This window comes from Haliaeetus leucocephalus, unplaced genomic scaffold (genome assembly GCF_000737465.1).
Source record: "Haliaeetus leucocephalus isolate CR32 unplaced genomic scaffold, Haliaeetus_leucocephalus-4.0 Scaffold484, whole genome shotgun sequence".
NCBI classification, from domain to species: domain Eukaryota; kingdom Metazoa; phylum Chordata; class Aves; order Accipitriformes; family Accipitridae; genus Haliaeetus; species Haliaeetus leucocephalus.
In genome coordinates, this window is record NW_010972920.1 from 3,330,172 (window position 1) to 3,354,684 (window position 24,513).

At 36.9% G+C, this 24,513-nt stretch overlaps 2 protein-coding genes across 3 annotated transcripts in view; one reads left to right on the plus strand and one right to left on the minus strand.

Moving 5' to 3' along the window:
* AP1AR (adaptor-related protein complex 1 associated regulatory protein) overlaps positions 1–18,962 on the plus strand; it is a 28,061-nt gene extending 9,099 nt beyond the window's left edge. The window contains exons 2-10 of one of the 2 annotated variants that reach the window (XM_010575534.1): positions 4,165–4,213; positions 5,727–5,753; positions 6,610–6,635; positions 7,516–7,612; positions 8,401–8,499; positions 11,727–11,788; positions 12,831–12,904; positions 13,898–14,026; positions 17,808–18,962. In XM_010575534.1, the coding sequence (XP_010573836.1) occupies positions 4,165–4,213; positions 5,727–5,753; positions 6,610–6,635; positions 7,516–7,612; positions 8,401–8,499; positions 11,727–11,788; positions 12,831–12,904; positions 13,898–14,026; positions 17,808–18,073 (829 nt within the window). In that variant the 3' untranslated portion in view covers positions 18,074–18,962. The remainder of the gene's footprint in view (positions 1–4,164; positions 4,214–5,726; positions 5,754–6,609; positions 6,636–7,515; positions 7,613–8,400; positions 8,500–11,726; positions 11,789–12,830; positions 12,905–13,897; positions 14,027–17,807) is intronic. The other variant, XM_010575535.1, reaches the window with a different exon arrangement.
* A 4,005-nt stretch (positions 18,963–22,967) lies between these two features.
* On the minus strand, positions 22,968–23,638 carry TIFA (TRAF-interacting protein with forkhead-associated domain). Its single transcript, XM_010575536.1, has one exon. The coding sequence runs from the start codon at positions 23,636–23,638 to the stop codon at positions 23,075–23,077; it is 564 nt and encodes a 187-aa protein (XP_010573838.1). The 3' UTR covers positions 22,968–23,074.
* Positions 23,639–24,513: the final 875 nt, after the last annotated feature.

The following is a 24,513-nucleotide window of genomic DNA, read 5'->3' on the forward strand; positions in this document are numbered from 1 at the left end:
TCTCTTTCCATTCTCGTTTTAATTTCTCCTCTTCCTGTTTTTGTTTCTCTTCAGCTCTTCCATCAAAAACAAAGGCAGCAATACTTAGAATTTTAGCTAATGTCTCACCCTGCCAGCCTGGCATAAGTTTCCTAAAATATTTACTTATGTCTGGAGCAGGTTGATCTACAAAAACACTAATAGCTAAAGGCTCCTGGAAATTGTCACGGGTCATGCCCCCATATTTCATCAAAGTTGCTTTCAATCATCCCCAGTAATCCCTTGGATGTTCATCAGGTTTCTGCCTACATTCTAATTTTTCCAATTAGTTACTCTCTCACTAGCTTGGCAAACTGCTTCTATTAATTGTTGAATGGCAGCTTGATGAGCCCTAGCTCCTTCTGTGGTTGTAAGATTCCATTGTGGATCTTGTTCAGGCCATGGGTTTAACCCCTAGACTCTCTGAGTAATTTCTCTATCCTTTTAGAAAATCTTTTCTCTTTGCTCTGGCTGAAATAATTCTCGCAGCGGAGTCCTCATATTGTTCCAGTTGGGGGTATAATCAGTGACAATTCTTGATAACAATTGAGCACATTTTTCCGCATCATCACGCAGCTGAGGCATCTCTGATTGCCAGGCTACTAAATCACCTTGCTTCCAAGGTTCATGCCTCATTATTGCAGTTACTGGAGAAACTTCAGCAGGTGCACCCGGTCCTGCTCTTGGGTTTGGGATGTAATCCAAACACATTGGATACATGCCAGCACCTTTTGAGAAAAGCTCAGTTTCCTCAGCCTCAGGGGCCGAGGGAAGTAAACTTTTCCTCATTTTCAACAAGGGAGTTTTTCTCCTTTGTTGTGCCCAATTATACCAAATATACCAATAATCAATATCTTGACTTCCGGAGTCTTCCAAAATCATTCTCAAAAATTTTTGCTTATGGGGTTTAAATGTTCCCTTAGGAGGCCACTCATCCATTGGCCCTCGTCCTCTATTTCTCATCAGGAATGGCCATTCCTCTTGGCACAATATTATCAATTTATTTTTTTGCAATGTCTGTGCCAAGGGTATCTTTTTCCAATTTTCCAAAACCTCAGCAAGGGCCATCCCCTTTCAACGCTGGGTGCTAACCCCATTTTTCTTAACTAATTTTTGCAAGTTTAAACACAAGAGTTTCCCAGGATAACTTTTGTCTGGAACTACCCGTGCCCAAGTCCCTTAGGTGAACTCACCTGATTAGCTGGCAATTGAGTATTGGTAACGGGTTTGTCCAGAGAAATATCCAGTTGCTCTCTTTCTCTCTTGTGTCCTAGAGTCCCATCTGGGTTGCCAATTCTGTTAAAGAATTTTCAGATGTGGGTTTCTCTAGGTTTGCTTTATTAACAACTCAGAGTTGGGCCACCACCGGAGTGGATGGCACAGTTCCAAAAGTTTCCAAACCTTATATACCCTTTTGCCACCTATGGTCCCAATCCAAAGTCTCTGTAATTTTCCAGCTGATTTTCTGTTCTCATGTCGTTACCATTCATCATCTTATCTCATCCATTCTCCATTGTCATGTCTCGGTTCTTCTGAGTTTGGTGGTCATAGGCAGAAGGTCTCCGGTCACCATCGTCTTCTTACACTTCAAAGGTACCTATGAATTTCTAAAAAAAATACTGAGGTTATTACATTAATTTATCTTGTTCTAAAGTTAATCACTTACTCCCACGTCTTAGGTTTAAGGTGTATGATCCTTCCTCTGTTGATTCAGCTTGACTGGCTTTTAAGCCAGCCGTGAAGAGGAAGTTTGATAGAACAATTAAGCAGCTCCTAGATATTGTTTTATAAGCACCTGCATTCTGTTAATCATATCTAAACCAATTTCTAATAATTAGTTGTATGTCTAACATGAATGGTCTTAAAACATTAAGGCTTAAGGCCTAGTTCCTTTTACAGTTGGTAATTTTTTATTACTTTTTTAGGGAGTGTCCTTATGCTTTGGCTGAAGTAGATTTGCTCGAAGTACTAAAAGCTGCAGACAGAATTAGAGTTAGAAAGTAGGTCATAGCTAGTTTGTCACTATATTGGACCATAAGTATTCCTCTTTACTCCTAGAGGAGTGTTTAAAAGAAGGGAAAAAAATAAAGATAAGAACAAATATAACTTGTCTCTAGGTTATTTATTCGGTTAGTTTGGGAGGGATTATCATGTAGCAAAATTGAAACAGTCCTTTTTGTCACTAGTGTAGAAAAAGTAATTTTGACTCATGCACTGGTCTTAATAGATTAAGTGTTCAATTTTAGTGACTACTTTTTCCACACATAATCTGTAAACATTGGTTATTTATAAAAGATGATAACATGACTTTGCATAAAAGGAGAGTAAAACATATATATGTATGGAGTGCTGAAAAGTTAGTCTGTTTAATAGCTTTAGATCTTTGAAGATTGATCTGATGGTCTCTAAGTCCTCTGGCCTGTTAGCTGAACTGTTTTCTTTAGTACTTATCAAGCCTATATGTTTCTCAAGTCTGTTTTAGAAAATAATGAAACAGTAGAGCTTAAAGGAGAATAATAAAAGCTATAAGCACTTTAATAGGTTACTGTTTTATTTCGATTGAAGCTGTTATGTATGGGGGTGAAGTTGATGGGTCTTCTATTTCTGGCTGTAGTGACCTCAGTCTTCCATAGTTGCTCTGGGATTCAAGGGCTCAAACTCTGGCATAGAATTAGGTCCCCTGTTATAGAGTCCCTGTTCAGCAGGTAGCAGAAAGTGTAGATCTTCCTTGAAGTGTCATTGCTGTTGGGCTATTTGTAATTACATGTAGTAAGCTTGCATTGTATTGCCTTAGTTTTCTATAGGTTCACCGTTCAATTCTTGTAACTAATCTGACTGCAGCTCATGCATTTATGAAGTTGAGCATAATTTAGTTAGCGCCTGGTGCTGTAAGCTGCAATTATACTTTTGTTAACAACACAGATAGTCCTGAAACAATTTTCCTGTAGGAGTTTTATTAAATTAGATTCTTAGTGGTATTGGCTCCTGCACACCACAATGTTACACAGAGGGGTAGCAGTGAAATTACTTTAAGTGTTCATGCCACCTGTCCCAATTATACTTGCGATGTAGTGCATGAATTAAAGTGGCCTTTTGCCTCTGGTTTTGTAGCAATGAATCAACTTGAAACAATTTTTTAGTGGCAGCTACGCGCTCGAGGTACACTGCTATATAGAAGGAAAGGTTGCGCAACAAGTTGCCAGGGAGATGTACCCTAACTGACTTCTAAAGAAAGATAGGATGGAGATGAAATATGATATGATTAAAATAATTCAGGCTTTGGCTGGTGTGTTGCTTTTTAGTGTAGTAGAAGTAGGTGTTGGTTGCAACTATGGAATGATCTTTCGTACAAGTATAGAAATGCCTGAGGCCCTGGGTTTAGTCCTGATAGCAGTTAGGACTTGCAACTGGGAACTCTGGTTTTTAAAATAGTTTGATGACATGGATGCTGTGCTGAAGCACCAGTATATATTTGAAAGATCTTTTGGATGATAGCCAAACCTCTTTCACTATGTTAAAATGTATTCAGGTAACTTAATACTCCTGTTTTTTTGTAGAGGACAGTGTTAAGATAGTTAAAGAATCGGGGAGGAGACCGGTTCCCTGTATAAAACTACAGACTGTAAATTATTGTTTGTAGTTGAAAACTATTGTCTTGACCTCCTTGTAGACATTTTTCTCTGAGGTTCAACCTTCTAGCTGTGCCAAGCTGTCAAAATGTTTTGTTTAACACTGATGTTGTACAAGGTGCTATGTTGGTAAAGAGTTAAGTGCCATGATGAGCAACAGCGTTTTCAGAAATTGTCTGGAATAATGTTTTTTGAGAAAAATGTATTAAAGGTATTGCAGAACATGCTAAATGTCTGTAAATGTGAAGTCCGGCATCCTGATAAGTGATTTCTTCTCACTTGAAGAAGGTGCTTGTCTTCTCTTCAGTTCTATAGAAGATGTTTATATGCTTTTGTCTCCTTCCACTCTGGTAGTGATACAGAGCATGGGTTAACAAATAAATGTGTTCAATACATGAAGATTTTAGGTTTATTTTATAGTTAACATATTTCAAAAGCTATTTAAAATTATCAGGCTTGTTTTCCTTGTGCTGTGAATTGAAGACTGTCAAATATAACTGTAGACTTATTTTTCCAGATCAAAGTATTTTAGAACATGTTCAACAGGAGAACATTTCACTATAGAGGTGAGTGCTTACATTCTAATGACGAAAAAAAAAAGGAAAAAGCTCAATTCTAGCAATGCCTTTAACGCTTTTTGCAGTTTATGTACACTGAAATATTCTGGGTTTTATAGTACTTCAGAACATTAATATATCATCTCACTTTAATCTGTCACTTGGAAAGAAGAGATCTGATAACTCGGCACCTGAGCATTCCAAACTCTGATTGTTGCACCTTTCATCACTGCTGTGTTGGGATTGATTTTCTTTTCTGCTTGTATAAGTGCAGGATATTTAGTTCTTGGTCGCAGGATCATGAATCTGATTCTACATAAAGCTAGAATCTGATGTGGTTACTTTATAGTTAGTTGCATTTGTAGTCCGCTTTGTTCACTACAGAGGTCCTTTCTCGGCCACCGAGTATCACCCCTTTTTGCCAAGGGTAGTGTAAGGTTAATTTGTGTAAGTTGAGATTCTCAGAATAACCTGGCTTACTTTCTCTGAGTGTTCCTTACAGTCTAGAAGTGCTAGACCTTTCAGACTGCCCCCATTACTGAGAATAACCTTAGTAAGTGTAATCACTGCTTTGGCTTTCAGAAAAGGGGGCAGACGTGAGGAAATCTGTTTTAGCGCACATCTTCAAGTTGTGAGAGAGTGTTCCTGCAACAGAAATATGATAGGGAAAAGAAGGTTCTGTCCTCCTCCCAAATTGTTATTCATATTCTGCTTACAGCAATTAGTCAGTATACAGGTCAGTAAGGAGCCTTGCTGTAGGTACTGACCTCTGTGTGTAATCTACTGACTACATCTAAGATGACTGAAAATAGCATGGAGAATTTCCATTTGCTTTGTTTTTATGTGATAGTTGGAACTTCTGCTGGATGAGTTTGGGCTTTTTTTGGCTTCCCATCATTAAGCATTACATTGCCTTTATTGACCTTTAGTTTCTTACGTGCAAAGCTGGGACGGGGGTTGTTGTTACTTGCTTGTTTTTAGAATTCTGGGTAGAAAGTAACTCTATTTTCTGTAAATTTAGTACATCTTCAAATACTTTTTGATAAGCATCACAGTTGCCATGCAAGGTAGAGGTTAATGCACTATACCTCTTAAATCTTCTACATTTTTTTAAATTGAGTGGGTGCTTTGGTGTATGTCAGAGCCATACCATTCCTTCCACTGCTTGTATTATAATGCTTCAGATACACAGAATTATTAGCAGCCTTATAAGCTAATGAGATTTCATTTTTGCCAGGGCCCTTACATAAGTTGTAGTGAAATAGATGAATGATTTTTAATTTTGACTCTTCTCCCTTTAGGAGAATGTAATGTTTAGGAAAAGAAACATTGGTAAGAAGATAGGTCCTAATCTAATACTTTCTCTGAAAGTAGGGGCTTTCCTAGATGGTATTACAGTCCCACTGTTATCATTGGAGTAGTGTTTTACAGGACAGATTAAATATGTAATCTTATTTGCTCTATGTGTTTAGTGATTTCTTGTATTTAATTGTAAAGATTGTTTATTTCTTTTTTTGTGCAGTTTGAGAACCTAGTGGAAAGTGATGAGGTAGGTACCTGGATCATAATGTGAAACCTGCTAATACAACCCTTAAAAATGGTTCCAGGATCTGTCTCTTCCTCCTACTTTATGCTATGTTGTAGACTTAAATGGCAGGATTTTTTTACTTTGAGTTTTGCTTGCTCTAGGAATGAATATTTAACATTTTGGGAGAGGTGAAGACCTAAGAGAAGAGAACTGGTTGAGGGGAGTATGGGAAGTAACGTTTTCAGGAAGAGAGCACTATGGACATTAGGAAGGCAAAAAGAAAAGAAGAAAAAGAGGGGAAAAAAAGTAGGGGGTGGTAAAGACTTGAAGGAGGATTTGCTCCTGGTATAACTCTGATATCATACTCGGCAAATGCTTTTTATCTGAGAACATAAATGGACCTGGGTTGCATTTGCTAAGGAAAGTTTTGGGAGTGCTCTGTCTTTACAATTATGGGTAAACTGGCTGAACGCTACTTCAGAAAAATAGAAGTTGGCCTTAAAACCTCACTCTTATAAAGTTAATACAGCTTGATAATGGGTGGGACAAACACCACATTTTCAATACCCTGCCTTGTATTGAAAAACATGAGGACTAATAGTTTGGTTCCTGAAATATACCACCGGAATATTTGTTTTCAGTTGGAAGTACTTGTTTTACTTAGTCAGCCATTTCATTTGATTGCATAAGAAGATTTTTTTTTTTTTTAATTACAAATTAAACCAGGGGATTTTGGCCCCCACCCTCCGTTGTAAAACCAATAGGTGAGAGAAACTATGATTTCATATTGGGTTTTTTTTTCCCCATCTTAAAATTCATTGATTGATGGGATTCTCAAGAACTCAGACTTTTTTTTTTTTTTTTTTTTTTTAAAAGGGGGGAAAGCCCAGGAAGCAGTCACAGGTAAGATTTTGACATTCAGGACCTCTCCTTCCCTCTGCTCTCCTACTATGACTATTAAATTTTTCAGAGTTCCTGTCAAAACCCTTTCTGTCTTTTTAGAATCTGTGTCAAACTAACCTTAATGCTTAAGCACGTCAAAACAGTTGATGATAATGCATCATGCAAAAACTACTCAAGACAGTTAAAACAGTATGTTGCAAAGAGAATCTTTATTCTTGTTCCCAGGGTCTGCATTTAAAGTTATATGGGTGTTAGTGCTACAACTCCAGTGAATTTTTTGTGAGCGTGTTAATATTTATGTAAGCAGTAGAAACTTAGAAGTCTGCTCTATGTGAAACATACAAAGGCAGTGACGTGTATGCTTTGGTTATCTAATTCTAGACATTTTGTATTATTTAAGTTTGATAGTTCCCAAAATGTTGTTCCTTGTCAATGGTCCCGAAGAAGTGATACAGGAAACCTTATAATTATTATAATCCTTTTGCAGTGTTGTTTGTTAGATACATAAGAGTAGGCAACAGATGAAAGGGGAACAATTTACAATTAGGGGACCACAAGAAGTAAGGAAAAAGTGACATTTACACTGCAGTGATATTAACTATTCTATTCCAGTAGTTCTGTTAGCAAACAATGTTTTGAAAATATGCTTTCTATAAAGATACAAAAAATGCTTTGTAAGAGTAAGGAGAAACAGCATTGTCTTGAATAAACTGGAACTTTGGAACTCTGTTCTCAGGAGGAGGCGGCCAAAAGTACAGCTTGTTGAATTTGCATTGAAGGACCAGTCAAGAAAGACTATATGGATATGTTTAAGTGCAACTTAGGGTTGTCATGCGTAAATAATAGATGGAGCCTTTTTGTGTTTCTCCCATGCTTTTAGACCTCTGACTGAGGAAGAAATTGCTGACTTGAAAGACAGACATTATGACTCCATTGCTGAAAAGCAGAGAGTTGTTGATATGAAACTTCAGTCAGAGGTAAGCAGTTAACAATGACTAGTATGGTATGGATAGTTTTTCTTTTAAAGTAGTTAAGATCAACCATGAACACAAGGAGATTCCATTCATGTGAACGAACCAATTGGGTTTTGTTCATCAGCTGGTATTTTTTAGTCTACAAGATACACAAAGAGATTGCTGCGCAATGAAGTTAGCGTCAGAGATTGCTGCTTTTTAATAGCCTATTAGCTGAAAAATTGAAAAATGAATAGGCTGGCTCTCTGACTGAGATCTGTTAAATTTGAAGTGCCGTGGTGTTTTTTGGTTTTTTTTTATGGAAGGGAAAATGGGGAGTATACTTGACTCAGCTTTTCTTGTGCCCAATTTTTCCAGAGCTTTTCTTAAGGAAAAAAACCCATAATTTGTCGTTTTGTTTTAGTGTGTTGCAGCAATTAATGGAATGTGATGTGGAATACAACGTAGAAATTGAGACTGATTTTTAATAAAGTACCAATGAAATATGCAACTGAAAAGACTTAAGTCTTTCACTGTGCAGTTTGTAATAAAATGCAGCGTGCATTTACAGCAATTCACTAGTAATGATGTTTATTCAATAGGGTAATGTTTAGTTATTTAAATTCTTGGGATGTTTGGTGGGGGAAGCTGTTAGACTCAGTTAATGAAGAAAAATGTTTTAGTATAGTCAATTTTATTTTATTTTTATTTTCTAGTAGCTCTTCTTTTGTTTTACTGAACTTATGGCTTTATTCATAGGAAGATAGATAGGTTCTGCTTTTGTTAACCATTACTATTTTGTTCATATACAGTTAGCCTTACAAGAGGAGAAGTTAAGACTAGAAGAAGAGGCTTTATATGCTGCACAACGTGAAGCAGCCAGGGCAGCAAAGCAGAAAAAGCTCTTGGAGGTGAGGGGAAAAAGACCCCAATATATATCAGAGCTTCTGTTCTGTTTCTATGTATGCAGACTTTCCTAACATCCTTTACATCTCAGGAAACATAATGAGGAAATTGCTTTGGCTTGTAAATTCCAGTAGAGAAAGAAATACATAATTTGAAAGTACAGCTGACTGGAACAGCTGGAAATGATCAGAATTGTTTGAAACAGCTTATGTTGCCGAGTATAGATTTTGAATGAGAGATGTATGATTTTAATCTATAATTAGCTTAACAGACTTCTTGCATTATATAGAAGTTACTGATCTTTAATATAAAGTGTTCTGTAGTGGTTTTCTAGTTAAAAAAAAGGAAATTAAGCACACATTATGACATCATTTAGGCTTGTAAAATGTCCTTTATATATTTGTGCATTTAATTGTTCCTTATCTGTGGTTTGTGTTAACATGAAGATATATGTTTCCAAGTCATCTGAATTTACTGTTGACCCTGCTTTGAGCAGGAGGTTGGACTAGATGACCCCCTGAGGTCCCTTCCAACCTGAGTTGTTCTATCATTTTGCAATTTGTATGTGTAGTAGCCAAAGTCCAGTAATGACTTAACAGTAGTCTTAATTTAATATATCTGTGCCTACTTTCACATGTCTGCTGTCCATGCTTTTGGAGCTTGGTCAAGCAAAACAAAAGCCACGTTATGTTTTCCTGCTTTTTCGAAAACAGATACTGTTTTGTATCCTGATAACATTTATTACTGATGGTTTTCATGTTGCAGTTCAAAGAGTTACATATTATCAGTGCATTTAATATTTTTGCCATCTTAATAAGCTATTAAAATACGTGTTCTCACACAAATTTCAGGTTGCCAGAAATGTGCATGTTAAAAAGATCATTTTCACTTTTTGCTATCTGTTCATCTGTAACGTGTATGGCTGCAGTTGTAGCATGGTCAAGGAAACAGTCCACTAGACATGTGATATGTGTTCAATTAGAAGTAAATTTTCAAAAGTTCAGATTTAGACTAACTTAAAAAGTCTGAAACCTACAATAGGTATAGGGGAGGTCTTCAACCCTAGTGTATTGTCTATATTCAAAAGTGAGTGAACTGAAAATTGTTATTTCCAAACTGATAGTGATGACTGAGTTTTCATCTAATATTTATGTTGCTAAGTATAGGTCTCATTTCACATTTCTCTTTCTATCCTCTTGTCATGTGGTATGGGAAGGTTAATTCTTTCTGACCTTTTTTGCTTGCTTTTTTTAATACATTTGGTCTATATAAAGTCAGCAAAAGTAAATTGCTTTATGGCTTTAATTGTTTTTTTGTAGAAGTTCTGTGCAAAAAAATGCTATTTTTCTTGTCTTTCAGTATTTTTAATATGCACCTCTTTTAGGACCTGAGATAGATAGATAGAATGCATTATAGAGCTTTTAATTTCTTTCTCTTGTAAAATTAGTACCACTTACCTCATTTGCAAACAACTCTGCCCGCGCCTGCCCCGTGCCCCCTCCCCCCACCCCCAAACCCATAAGGATTATAAGGATTTCTAAGGAAGCATTTTTGTATAGATACGCATCAAGCATTTAACCTTTCCAGATAAACTAGAAGCCATTTTTGAATACATAATTCATCTCTTTGCTGTTTGTGGTCAGAAGTCTTCTAAATGAGAAAATGGCTTTTTCACGGAATTGTTGCATCTGTTTAAAACTAATTTGGCTTGCTGATGTTGCCCTACTAAATGTCAGGGTTTGTAACAGTGGAGAACTTTAATATATGTGTATCCTGGAAATCAGTGCTAGATATTTGTATGTGACCTGGCAAAATGGCTAGATAATTTAAATTGGATATTATGTGGGTATATAAATCTTAAAAGACAATTGTTGCATATGTCAGTACTTGATTTTTACAGACTTGTTAACTATGTTGGCCACAAATTCCTGTCTCTTTCTCCCTGCATAATTAAGTCGTCTCACCTATAACCACTATTATGTGTGATATTTCTACTTCTACGCTTCCCATTTCCTTACTGATTTCAATCTGCTTATTTGAATACCTGAGATGGAAAGCGTGCCAAGAAATGAAACCATTGTCATCTTGGGATTGAAAAATACTAGTTGATCCAATGCAGTTCTCTCACAAGACTATTTACCCAGTGAAGAGCAATTCTTAGATGAAGTTAAAGTTGACATTAAAAATCCTGGTTTTACCCCTGCTTTTCTTTTGCAGGGACAGATACATTAAGGCTGAGAATAGATTTTTCAGAAAAATACAGTAGCTATATACATCAGACTTGTCTACAGAACTAGCTCATTTGTTTTTATCTTAGTCCTTGTCAAAATCGGTGACCAATTACTGCTTCATAACTGATTTACCTTTAATCACATAGTTGATGTGCCCAGTTTTTATGCTCTCATTTTTTCAAGGCAGAGAAAAGAAACTTGAGGCAACTTAAGTTGTTTAAATCCTAAAACTTAAGCAGAACCCTACTTCCATGACATCTGCTGTTCCTTTTGTAACTGCAAAATAAATGGCTTTATGGCTTGTGTCTTGCATTTTTCATTCTGTTTTTGCCTAGCGATACCATGAAAGCTTTCTACCTGAAGAGTGTAGAGGTATTAATACTTTTGGCCCAGCAAGGCAACAAAGCTTTTATCAATATAAGATAATATAAATGAAGCACTTAGTGCTGATACAGATGACCAGAGGAGATGGCAGTATTACCATAAATACAGGGATAAAAGGATCTGTAGGAAATATTTCTTTTTAAATGGTAGGCTGACTGTTTTGGTGCATGGAGCAAAACAAATCAAACATAACCCAGGTGTTGTGCATTGAAAATACCTGTGGCTTAAGAAGAGAAGACAATAGAGAAGAGGACAGGTGCAATTGTGAATGAGGTGGTGTTCACATGTTTCTAGACAAATTGATGCTTTTTTTTTTCTTTTGTGGTGCATGAAATAGGTTAAAAAGTTGAGAGCTCTATTCACAAAGCTACCTTCTTTTAAATGGAGAGATTTCTGAGATTAAAAACAATACCACTTGCATGTAATGGTCCCTTCAGTATCATAAAATTTGATCTTTATTTGAATGAAAGTCAGTCTTTTCCTGAGTTATACTTAGGCTGCTCCAAGGACCAGGACAATGCTCCTCATGTCGCAATTAAGGGAATGTTTAGTGTATTGAGTATATTACTCCTGAGTGATTGCATTGAGCTTTTTCAACAATTTACTTCTTTCAATAGCAACGTAGACAGCAAAGGATAACACAGAGAGCACATGCTGTTAATAATGGAGAATATCAGAGGTAAGATATAAAATTTTATTAATGATAATTGAGAACCATGACTGTTTTTTACTCCTGTTCCTCATTTCCTATCACCACTCCCCCCCGCCCCAAAACCCACGTGTTTTTCAAACTTACGAACACAGCATTTCTAAGTCAGAGTTGTTTTCATTCATTGCAGTTTTCTTACACCAAATAGTTACTGAATGCAAACTGGTTGCCATTAATATGCAAAATTAGTGGAGAGATTTTCTTTCTGATTTTCACTGTAGTTATTAGACTGATGCATACAAAATTGAACCTACTCCCAGATACTAATATATATACACACACACACAAATTTCTAGTGTTTTATATTAAAAAGGTGTTTATATGTAAAATATTGGCTAATATAAAAATATTTTTATTATTAAGAATCCTGTTTTAAATGTCCAGTAAAAATACATACTAATCCAATGGAGCAATGAATGGTTTATATAGTCTGCCTGTTTCTTCATTAATATTATTCATTTAATTCTCTTCACTCCCACCTTCTGTGTTCAGTGTTGGGGGGGGGGGGAAGAGGGGGGGAAAAAACCCCACAAAAAAAAACTCAAAGAAATTTATGTGGAATGGTATTTGAGTTTAGAAAAAACTCTAAAATCAAACACCTATTTTTTTGAATGGAAGAGAAGGGAGATAGGAGGCATTTTCAGTTAGGGAAGTATGATTAGAAAGGGAGCTGTGAAAACTGAGGTTTTATGGCATGAGTAGGAACTACACAGGTTTTAGAAACGGACTGCAGTAGCAGGGTTTTGATTCATTAGTTAAAAAAGGAATTGAAGATTAAGGAGGCATTACCTAAAGTGACTGAAACTACTACTAAAAATTGAGCAGAAGCTCAGACTGGGAGAGGATGTGATAAGTAGGAATGGAAAGCCATTTTCTATGCTCATCTTTTATAAAGATTTTAGTTAAAGTTGTATGTACTTTAAAGCCTAGAACTGGGGGGCACGTGGATTAACATATCTTTTATGGCATCCTTAGAGCTAAGCTAAAAACAATACATGCATTGTTCTTACAGCTCTGTGGCAGAGGAAGATATTGATTTTTTCTTAAAAAATACAAAATTCCAGTATGAAGCTTTTCGAAGTAGTAGTAAGTCTTCCTTTTCTTATGCATGTCTTTAAATGTCAAGTGACTCTGAGGAGCAGAGTGCTATTTCTTTTTCTAGATAAACATAATTTATTTATATTATTATATATACACACACACATATATATAAAATATGTATACATATATCTGTATAAAAAAAAATCTGATAGAAACTTATTTTCTTTTCTAATCCCTGATGCTTCAAGTGTTTGAAAAACACAGCATATACAATTTGTGCAACAGCCATTCCAGTCCTCGAAAGCAAGTTCTCTAACTAAACAAGTCCTGTGTGTGGATTTTATTTTACTAGGACTTTCCAGCCATCTTTGTGGAGGCAACATCAATACAGTGAACTTTTCTTGTAAAACCTAGCTGCAAGATAAAGATGGAAATGTCTGTGTATACTTTTATACTTGTCTCTTAGGGCCATAATTAGAATCATACTAAGGGTTTGGTTTTTGGGTTTTTTTTTTCCTAATGAAGTGCAAGAGAGGATTTGGCTGTCTATATTTAAAAATTCCACTAACGATTTAGAGGAAAACAATTTTATAAGCTTGTCCTTTCATGAAAACTTACGGATATGTGATAGTCACTAAGAAGTTGGAGGACCGATGGTAATTCTTGGGAAACACTGCCTGTAGTTTGGGGTGGTTTCGGGGAGGGTTGGTTCTTGGGGTTTTTTTTTGTTATTGTTGTTTTTTTGTTTTGTTTTGGGGGGTTTTTTTTGCAAGTCTTCACATAAGTACAGCTTACTAAATTCCTCTATAGTTCTAATTAGACAGTATTGCTAAATGTCTTCTTGTAATATCTTAGTGATGTTGACTATTAAAAAGCTACTGTGTACTCTTTGAAGTGATGGATGAAGTGCTTTTTCAAATGTTCCTGAGGTTTAAAGGACACAAAGCACCATAAAAACTTCCTTTTGAAAGTTTAGATTTGCATATTGAACCTCAAATTCAAGTATGTTTACAAATGAAGAATACATTTTTTATGTAGGACTTTCATCTGATGCTACAGTGCTAACGCCCAACACAGAGAGCAGTTGTGACTTAATGACCAAAACAAAATCAACGAGTGGAAATGATGACAGCACTTCATTAGATTTAGAGTGGGAAGATGAAGAAGGTATTTATTCTGCCATTCAGTTTCGTTCTGAACTTAGCAGTTAATAATGCTGACATTTTAAACTCTTGTTGATTGTAAATTTGTTGTTTTCAAAAGGGAAGGTGTTCTAAAACTTAATTCTGATGGAATTTCTGTTAAGGGTGTAATGATTAAACTGTATATTATTTTTACCTAGAAAATTGCTTATTTTGATAAATGTGGTTATCTGTCTAATAAATGAATTCGTTTCTTTGGATCCTTCAGTAAATGTGTTTTCCTGCATTTTGTGGAACTGACTTGCAAACTCGCAACAGAACTAATGGTAAAGAAATGCTGCCCTCTTGTGAGCCAGTAGAAGAAGGAGCAGCTTTGTTTTAAAATGTGAAAGTTGGTCAGGAGTCTTTGACTGAAGTATTTTGGGAAGCATTGTTTCTTTAAACCCTAATTGCTTTTATTGTAACTTCTACTGGAAACTTAGGTCTGCATTCTAGGTGAGTATCCCAGCTATCCTAATTGCTGCTGCTGGTCGTTATAGATCTTTTTTGTTCTCTTCAGTAAATCTGCAAAAGCTCTCGTCTTTGTTTCAAAGTTAATCCAAAATTTTGAGAAATTGACTCTTGAAAAGCTGACCAAAAATAAGCTAGAATTTCTTTTAGCCAATGTGTAGCAGATTTTTTTTTTTGCTTTAATAGACTGTTTTTTAACAATCTGTGTGTAGTTTAAATGTTTAGCACTCTCGAGCACTAAAATGTCTAAGTCAGAAACCTGTTTTGAAAGACTTAACTTTCACAGATTGTCGTGGTTTAACCCCAGCCAGCAACTAAGCACCACGCAGCCGCTCACTCACTCCCCCCACATCCAGTGGGATGGGGGAGAAAATCGGGAAAAGAAGTAAAACTCCTGGGTTGAGATAAGAACGATTTAATAGAACAGAAAAGAAGAGACTAATAATGATTATGATAACACTAATAAAATGACAACAGTAGTAATAAAAGGATTGAAATGTACAAATGATGCGCAGGGCAATTGCTCACCACCCGCCGACCGACACCCAGCCAGTCCCCAAGTGGCGAATCCCTGCCCCCCCCCCACTTCCCAGTTCCTAAACTAGATGGGACGTCACACGGTATGGAATACACTGTTGGCCAGTTTGGGTCAGGTGCCCTGGCTGGGCATGAGAAGCTGAAAAATCCTTGACTCTAGTCTAAACACTACTGAGCAACAACTGAAAACATCAGTGTTATCAACATTCTTCACATACTGAACTCAAAACATAGCACTGTACCAGCTACTAGGAAGACAGCTAACTACATCCCAGCTGAAACCAGGACACAGATATACCCAGAAATACCCAGCATCTTTTTTTAGCTACTGTGAGCAAGAGCTATTAGCATTCTAGAGGAACTGAAGCTAGGGTAAGATCATGTATGGTGAAATACACTGGATTTTACATTGAGAGTAATTAGCACCAGTGCAGAAACAGTGTTTTGTAAACTCTGTATTCTACACTATGCTTAAGAAATAGGAAAATCACATTCTTTGCTTTTCTACAGATTGAGTTGTCCTTCCACTCTTATGTGTTTGCTTAATGTAATATCTTTCTAAGTAACTACTGAAAACCAGATGAGAGCAAGATTCAGTCATTACCAGGCGTACCTGCATGCAGAATTACCTTCTTCATTTGGCTGGCTGAGGATATTGTTGCATACAGGCTTATGTTATCCATGTTGTTGTTAATTCTGTCTACAGAATTAAAATTTTCCAATCTGTCATGTTTGATATTCATTGTTCTCTTAGCACTGTCACATTGACTTAGCCGTAAGTATTCACCTGGTTTTGAGGTAACTAAATAGTAAGTGCTGAGAAGTGCCCCAAACTGCCTAAAAACAGAGAACAGAGTTACTGCATAGTTCCGTTTCTGATTTCTACTAGCCTGTGCTCTACAGAGGGGAATAATTTTTAAGAGTTGGTCATTGTGATGGCAGTGCATCTCTTCTTGGTAGTCACCTTCAATCTTGAGCAGAAGAGATGGTGAGGTAACCTATGGAGGATTGGTTATGCTTGAGAAGGTTACTTGTTTTCATGGCTGCAAAGGAAGCAATGTGGTCTTTTGAAAGAAGTGCTAGTCAATATTGCAAGCACTTTGAGTAGTTTTTAGCTCATCCTGGGTAGATCTGGCCCAACTTAAGCATATTAAAACCATCTCCCTGAAGGGGTTGACTGCTTGCTTGGGATAAGAGGTTTACTTACTGTGTGTGCTGTCAAAATCTACCATGGAGACTGAACAACTCCAAAAAAGTAAGTGCGTATGGGTTTCCTTAACAAGGATCTTCATTTGTGGTCTAGTCACACATTTTTACTGTTAGTGGACAAAGTTGTATGGGGGCTCAACCCAAAGTAGAGAAGAACCAGTGTTTTGAAAGGGTATTAGCCTTTAAAAAACCAGCTACTAAGAATAGTAGCAAAAGATGACATTGTTTGACTGAAAAGTTGCCACATTAGGAGGTTCTTAACAGGGAATGCCTAGATCCTGAACTGGGCATGATTATGTGCTACTAATGGTAGTGTATAATCATTACGTAATGGTAGCACTGAAATGGGATTCTGGACTGGAGCTATCTGAGCACAGCAGATGCATAGTTTTTGTGCCCTGAAATGTTACAGTTTATCAAGAGTATTATACAGAAAGACAAAGGGTGTGAGGAGAAAATGGAAATGGTAACTGTCCTGGATTAAATACAGATTTTTGATACAGTGATTCTGTTTTCGTTCTTTGGTGTCACGTATAGATAACAGACAAGGAACTTGTAGTGCTAATGTTGTATTGGTATTTTAGGCAATGTATTTTGAAAGGGACAACAGTTTCAGTGAGCCATTGGTACCAAAGGAATAATCAAGTTGAAAGTAGCAACAAAAAATCCATCATTTAAGTCTGATGAAGGGAAAAATTTACCTCCTTCGATATTATTTTTCTATGGCTCCGTCCCTTTCTGTTACCCCCCCACAAGAGTTGTGTGTTTCACTTGCAATATGTAACTTTTTAATTATAATTAATTAGTTAGCTAGTTAATCCAAAATTAAAAGGGGAGTTTAGTTAGGAATGTATGAGGAGTCCAGTGAATAAGAGTAGTGTAGTAAAACCTCCCCTTTTTCCTTTCCACTGATGTGGCAGGGTTTTGATACACCATGAGAAGGTCTATAATTACTGACAAAATGAATAGCATCTCTGATGTCTTTGTGCAGTTTTCTGACCAATGTTTTGCCTTATTTTGTGTGAAATTAAATACACCTTTTCAGACAAACAGAAGACCTTTCCTAGGCAAATGCACCCAGTATCTATCTAAATTGTAGCTGCTGTTTTAAATGTTTCACATGATGATGTTTCATCTGTTTGTCAGAAAGTTACAGGAGTGTTACAAGATTCCCCAGACATTTAGCTTTTCTTGAAATGGCACAGTACTAAAATTCTTCTAATATTTACATGCCCATAATGTAGGGCAGCAGGCTGCATATATAGGAGAAATAAACACTGCTGGTGAGTTGTTTCACTATGTTGTCTGTCTTCCTTAGAACTCTATAAAATGACATCATTGGCTGTTGTGTTCATTTGGGCCAAAACTGACTGTAAACTATGGATTTAATGTGAACGCCATCAGCAGAAAAGATACGGTGATGCTCAGGAGTGAAATTACCAGAGTCTGGATCTCTAAAGGATTCTTGTTGTTTCTTCTGATGTTCTAACACAAATGTAAAGGTACTTCCCTCAAAATTGTCTTTCTCATAAACATGTCTAAAATTGCAGGCATGAACAGAATGATTCCAATGAGAGAACGCTCCAAAACAGAAGAAGATATACTCCGGGCGGCACTGAAATTTAATAGCAAGAAGACAGGAAGTAATCCAGCTTCAGCTTCTGACGATTCTAATGGATTGGAGTGGGAGAATGATTTTGTTAGCGCCGAAATGGATGATAATGGCAATTCAGAATATGCCGGATTTGTAAATCCTGTATTAGATTTGTCTGCATCAGGTGCAAGGATATCTGATTCTGGTCATCAAGACAGATAATGAAACTGCGTGGCCCTTGTTTATGACCACACATTGAAGAGTGAAATAGAATGTACAAAACCAATTTGCTCTTTTTTAACATGGTTCCCTTTTTCTTACAAATTGATCAGCAAGGAATGGGAATGACTTGCTATCTGAATTAATTCAGAATTAAGTGCAATTTTATCATCTACCTTCTAAGCTTTTATGAAAACTGGGATGATTCTATTCTGTATATTTCTGGATATCTGGATTTAATATAAAATTATCTGCACTAATTTAAGCTTCATAGCTTGACATATCTATATTTTAACTAGCCTTTTTTTCTGGATGATGTTTCTACTGATTTTGGTTTTAAAATTCATCATTGGCCTAACATTTAACTCATAAACAGTCTTATATAATTTATCTAGTACTTGAATATAGAAAAATAATTTAAAAAACATTTTTATTTCCAATATGTGCTTTTTGACTTGTTCTTTAGTTATTTAGAGGGTGTAGTTAGTGAGCTGCAAAACATATTTCCACATGGTAAATTGCAGTTTTTCCCTGTCTAGCTTATAGTCTTCTTAGCCATGTGTTGTCCTCTTCCCATTTATTTTATTTTTTTGTTACTTTATGCTAAGCACAGTTAACCTCAATAAACTTAGTATAAATAATCAGTTTAGGTAAGATACTTTCTTGTATAATATGCCAGACTTAGTAAGTGTGCGCTAGATAGAAAAACAACTATAAAAATTCTTTGTGTCAGACTGGAAATTTTAACCAGTATCTAGTGGAGAACTGGGAGGACCAAAGTCTTGATTTCCCCGCCCTCACAAACAGACCAACATCAGTTACTACATGGTCCTTAAAATTCTGTAGTTGTGGAAAAACTTATAATTCAGCTCAACTGGAACAATTATCAAAAAGCAACATTCTCTGAGTGAGCTGGGAGAGGGATGACTGCTCTGCTGCTGGGGTGGGAAGAGCAAGAACCTAAAGACTGAATTCCTATCGATACATTTTTAAAAAGGAAAAAAAAAAAGTTCAAGTTACAAAACAGTGTGTTTAAGTGCTCTAGCTTTCCTGTGCCTCTAAACCGGATGGTTAATATTGCTAATAGCAGACTGAAATTCAAGGAGGTGTGCAGTTATTGCAAATCTGGTGTAATGTATTGTGTGGTGTCCCCCAATATTTAACATAAGTTACACTTTTTAAAAAAAGAAAAAGCTCACTGAAGAGGACGTGCAAAACACTTGTAGATGTCAAGCTTTCCCCAAGGTTTCAGTAAAGCCATTCTATTCTACTGTTATTTTGTGTAGCTGTCTTGTCCCTGAAAAAAAAGGGAACAGGGTGTAACTTCACCGTTGTGGAGTAAAAGCAACACACTGTGTTAAGTAGTAAATCTGAATCATCATCAGAACTGAATTTGATGGTGAAAATTGTGTCACTGTTAGATCATCTGAGCCTATATATAATATTAGGGTCACTGCAGTGTGGTCCTCTTCATGATAACTTGAACAAAAATAACTGCACACTTGGATTAAATATGTACAAATATCAACATTAATGAACAGATAAATATTGTTGACAACATTCCATTTCTTAATTTAAATAGTAGCTATGTCATTGAAACTATTTTAATGTAATTATCTACGTTTGCAATGCCTGTAAGAAGCTTTAAAAATTTGTACACATCAAATGTATATTTTTGGTTTGGCATAAGCTACTACTGTGTAACTTCTCCTGAACATTTATTTGTATACTATATTCCTATGGAAACAAAGGCAACTTTCTCAACATGTAAATAACACGTTTTTTACCTGCTGAAACTGTAACTTACCTTGCAGTGGTCACTACTTTTTCTGACCAGTGAACATGAGGTTAACTTGTCCTGACCATGCTTTGAGAAAGTAAACTAGCTGATAGTCCTGCTCGTAGAAAGAACAAGCACTTAGGAGAAAGGAAGCTGACTCCAGCTGAAGGCTTTTACTGTGATGGGCATGTCATGTAGCCATGGTTAATAGCATTTTGCTTTTCAGAGCTCAGTGTGCCACACAGAGTGACTTAAGAAATTATGGTCAATAGTTGTGGAAATTTAAGAAATTGAAAGATTATATAAACAGCTCATGTGAAACAATTCAACAGTACTGTAAAATGCGTATCTGTACAAATTTAGAAGTCATTAAAATTTTCAGTCAGTCTTATGTTTGGAAATGTTTTATCTGTTGCTGGTTTTGTGGCTGCCATGTCATGCATGTCAGTAAACTAAGGAAGGTTTTAATAAATAATTAGCTGTGTCTTTAACTACTGAATTCCATAGCATCCCTTCTTGAGACCTGTTGCTTTGGAAGGGAAGCTCTGACAAGCTGCCATATCGGAGGACTTGAGGAACTTGGAGCATGGAGCCCTTCTTCTATCAGAAACAAGCAGCTGTACCCTCATACTTCAAAGGTAAGATAACCTTCCTTGTGTAATGCAAGCAGCTTCCCTGACTTCATGTCTGTCTGAGCTAGTGCACCATTCGAGTTGACTTAGCCAGCTGTGCCTGTATAGAGGAAATTCAGCGTTTTTAATAGGAGAGTATTATTTTTAATTCCAGGGAAGTGTTTTACTGAGTTGTTCACCTACGGGTTACACATATGTTTCTATGCTAAAGTTGAACCATTGTTGAATATAAAAGCATTTGACGTGACTATTTGGGCAGTCTGTTCAGAGTTACTTGGTTAAGCATAAAATTGGTGTTTCAGCATTGTCTTTTAGTATTCCATGATTGTGAATACTAGGACAGTTGAACCAAGCAAAAACTACAAAAAAATGTTAGCTGCCTTTGTGTGTGTAATATTTCTCACAATTAAGTTAGCAGTATATGACTAATGGCAAGTATATGACTATTCCCAAGGTTTTCTCCTGGTTCCTGTAGATGTGCCTAAGGAATCCGCCGCTCTAGATCTGTGGATATCTGTAGAGTCCCTCTGTACAGAGTGAATACAAAATCTACTGAGACGCAGCACTCTGAACTCTGCAGACCAGACAGAAGACTTTTCTCAGGTAAGTACTCTATTTGTAGATGCTTTTGTTTATATATTGTACTTGAAAATTTGAGATTGGGGTTGTCGCTTTTTCTTTAGATAATAGCCCAGAAGGTGTAAGCAATTATTATGATCAGTGCCATAGGTTAATGTAACAGCCAGTGAATGGAAACTGGGTAACGATACTGCTGAGTGGTAGTATTAGCAACCTGTTTTTTAAACCCAAAGCAGTACAAAACAAGAACTTGCATGTCATCCGTAATAACTTAAGAGCACTAATAGCAAGAGAGCCATTTAGTGGGAATACAAAACTAACGTTTCCTCCTCCCTTGCACACAAGCCAAATTAGCGAGCATAAGAAATCCCATGCATTTTATATGAGAGGCTGATTTAATGTAAAAGCTTTTATGCATAAGAGCTTGTTTCAGATTATATTTGCATCTTGCTCTCTTTTTCTAGACAGCTTGCATCTGCATGTATTGGCCACTCTGTCTAATTAAAGAGTCGGAAGACTCGGGTCAAAAGCATAGAAAAGTCGAGCAGCCAACAACTGCTGGAAATCTGCAACCAGTAGCACCATGTCTGGTGACACGGTGATACCTGCTGGGGTTTGTTTTGTTAAGCTGCAGGGCTGGGTGTGTGCAGGCATTTGTGCCAAGTTGGCAGCTGAATTGCACATCTAGGGCCAAAGACTGTAAACGTTAAGTACCAGAGCCTGGTTCAAAGAGTATAAAACATGGCAACAAGGTATTTTTGGCAAGGGTGAGATGAACAGACAAATGAAATCCTACGTAAGGTTGTGTTCAAGTTTCCTTGCCTCTTCTGTGACTTTCTCTCACTTGTGGTTGTTTGCCTTAATCTCAGGTTATGTAGCGTAATTCAGCTGTCCTCCCCTCAGCTGTAATTCTGGTTTTCTTGTAATTATTAACGCTGAAATGCACTCTAATGTTTAGAGGTGGTAAGATGGGTAAGTCTTATGTATGCTCTGTTCTGATTCTTTCCAGTGTGTCTTTCAAGCAAACTAAAATACTTGACAAAAAACAAGTGCCAATGAAAAGCTGAGCCCGTAGCAAAGAAAAACTTAACTGAAACAACCTTAGAAATACTTAAATGAAAACAAAATTGTAAGAGAGGTTGGGACAGGGGGTAGAGGTGGAAAACTTGCTGAAAGTATTTTAGTCAACTCTTATTTTGGAGCAATGCCACTTTTAGCCCAGAATAGTGCCAGTGAAAATTTTTTATCTGGATTGTCGTGGAAATAATTTTGTTCACCATAAGTGCTTTTAGACTGTAGTTGTAGAAGACAGCAAATCCTTACTAGGCAACTAAATGCTTTTATTACAATTTTTTTCTGGATTTTTACATACCATGATCACTGATGCTACATGTTCGTTTACATTCACAAGCGAAAGGAGTTAACTTGCAAAAAATAGGTATTTTTAATTCATTTTAAAAATAGAAGAAAAATCTCGCCGCAAAGTTAATAAAAAACATTGAAGGACTGTGCTGACAAAGTGTTTCTAAGCTGCAAAAATCTGGGAAGTTACAACCTAGGCTTGAAAATACTGTTTGGAATTTCATGTCAAAAGCGAAGCACAACGTATAACAAATGCAGTTAGATGTTATGTCCCTACTTAGCTAACCAGTGTTGGGGCTAAAGCACTGTTCTGTGTGCTCTATATTAATGCCTGTTAAATACATGTTCAAGGCATGCAGTCACAGTTCTTGAATGGAATCTGCTGCAATGGATTGGAGTGGCCCTGCACGTCTCCCACATGTTTATGCAGCAAACAGTGGTGATCAGAGAGCACATACGCCCTGAAGACAGTGGCAGGAATCTGCTTCTGTTGAACAAGTATGTTCCGGTATGCCTATGCTGAAAACAAGTAAGACGACTGATGTGCAGCAGTGAGAACCATCAAGAACAGCGGACTGAGATAACAGCCTTCAGTTTTGGAAGTTGTGCAGGTTGCAAATGATAAATCCTGATCCAGCCTCCTTCTCCCCGCTAGCATGACTCATTTTCATCAGTCTCCATGGGGCTTTTGCCTTGGGAAGGAAACAAGGAAGAAGAAATGCCATTCTCCGGTATGGGTTGCAGTGATGGCAGGCATCTTTCTTGTAAGATTGGCACTTCAGTCAAGTGCAAGTAAGTCTCAAAATAATCCACGGACTCCCCTTCTTGAACCTCTGCTAAAATCTGGTAGTCCCCAAAACAGATGATGCACTTCCATGGCAGGTCTGTTTTGTTTAAGTAACCCAGTTCTGTTTGGTCCACTAGCAGTTTTGTTTTCTTGCTCATGTTCTTTATCTCAAAACAAAATTCTGAGCTGTTCAGTTTTCTGTAAAACTGCAATGAAAACTGAATCCGAGAAACACGAGTATCCGTTAAGTTATAATGGCAGACATTAGAATCGCGGCCAAACTTGGCCATTTCATCTGCTCTGACCTGTTCTCGCTTACAGAAGTTCAAGCAACGAAACATCATCTTGTCTTTTTGGCAAGGATGGTAGAAGGTCATGTGGAGACATGTTACTGTTTCTTCAGTTTCAGCTTCTTCAAAAGAGGTCATGATGAAATGAGTCCTCCGAACTACAAGAAAGAAGTAAAATGACAGCATGAAATCACTGTAGTACCAAAAAAAATGACTGCAGCGTGGCATTAAGATACTTCATGTACTATTGTATAGTGAGTTTATGTAATTTATAGCAAATTGGCTGACAGTAAATGTAATGAAACCACTAGAACAAAGAAGTGGGCGTTGAGCCTACCCAGTCCATGACAACCATCATTCCCCACCATTTTGCCAGAGACTTGTTCGGTGATCACAGCTAAGTGACAGATTGTTCTGTGCTGAATTCTTTCCAGCAGTCAATCTCGCATCTGTTGCAATGGCTGCGTAGCACTTCAGAACTCTGAAAAACACCCATGACTGTAAATTGGTGCCAACTAGTTCTTTCTGAGGATCTCACAGGTAGATTTATCTTTGCAAGAAATATGTCCCTGAGCAGTGACAGTAAGGTTTACTTTATGGACTTAAAATGGAGCATTAGTAGTACTGTCTGGGCATGCGTGCTCTTGTTTTACAGTGTAGTCCTTTGACTAGAAGGTATCAAATGACTTTTACAAATGCAGTCTGACTGTAGGCAGTAGTATTTCAAATGTGTATAAAGCATTCTTGGCTCTTTAGTCATAATTCACCTCTTGTATGAAACAAAATCCAGTGTTTAGAAGTGACTGATGTGCCAGTATGTAAAATGAATGCAAAAGCTGGAATATCAGCGAGACCTAAAGGAGGAATTGTCACCAGCTCTAGGTATTTCCCTGTTGCCTATCAGAAAATCCCAGTTATCTGCTGCAGAAGTACTTAACTAGGCACTAAAAATAACAAATAACTTCTGTTGGGTTTTAGTTTGGCGTTGTTTGTTTTTTTTTTTAAGCTTCTCA

Bases quoted from the DNA above. Each gene is read 5' to 3' on its own strand.
- TIFA (XM_010575536.1), bottom strand. From the start codon at position 23,638: ATGACCTCTTTTGAAGAAGCTGAAACTGAAGAAACAGTAACATGTCTC.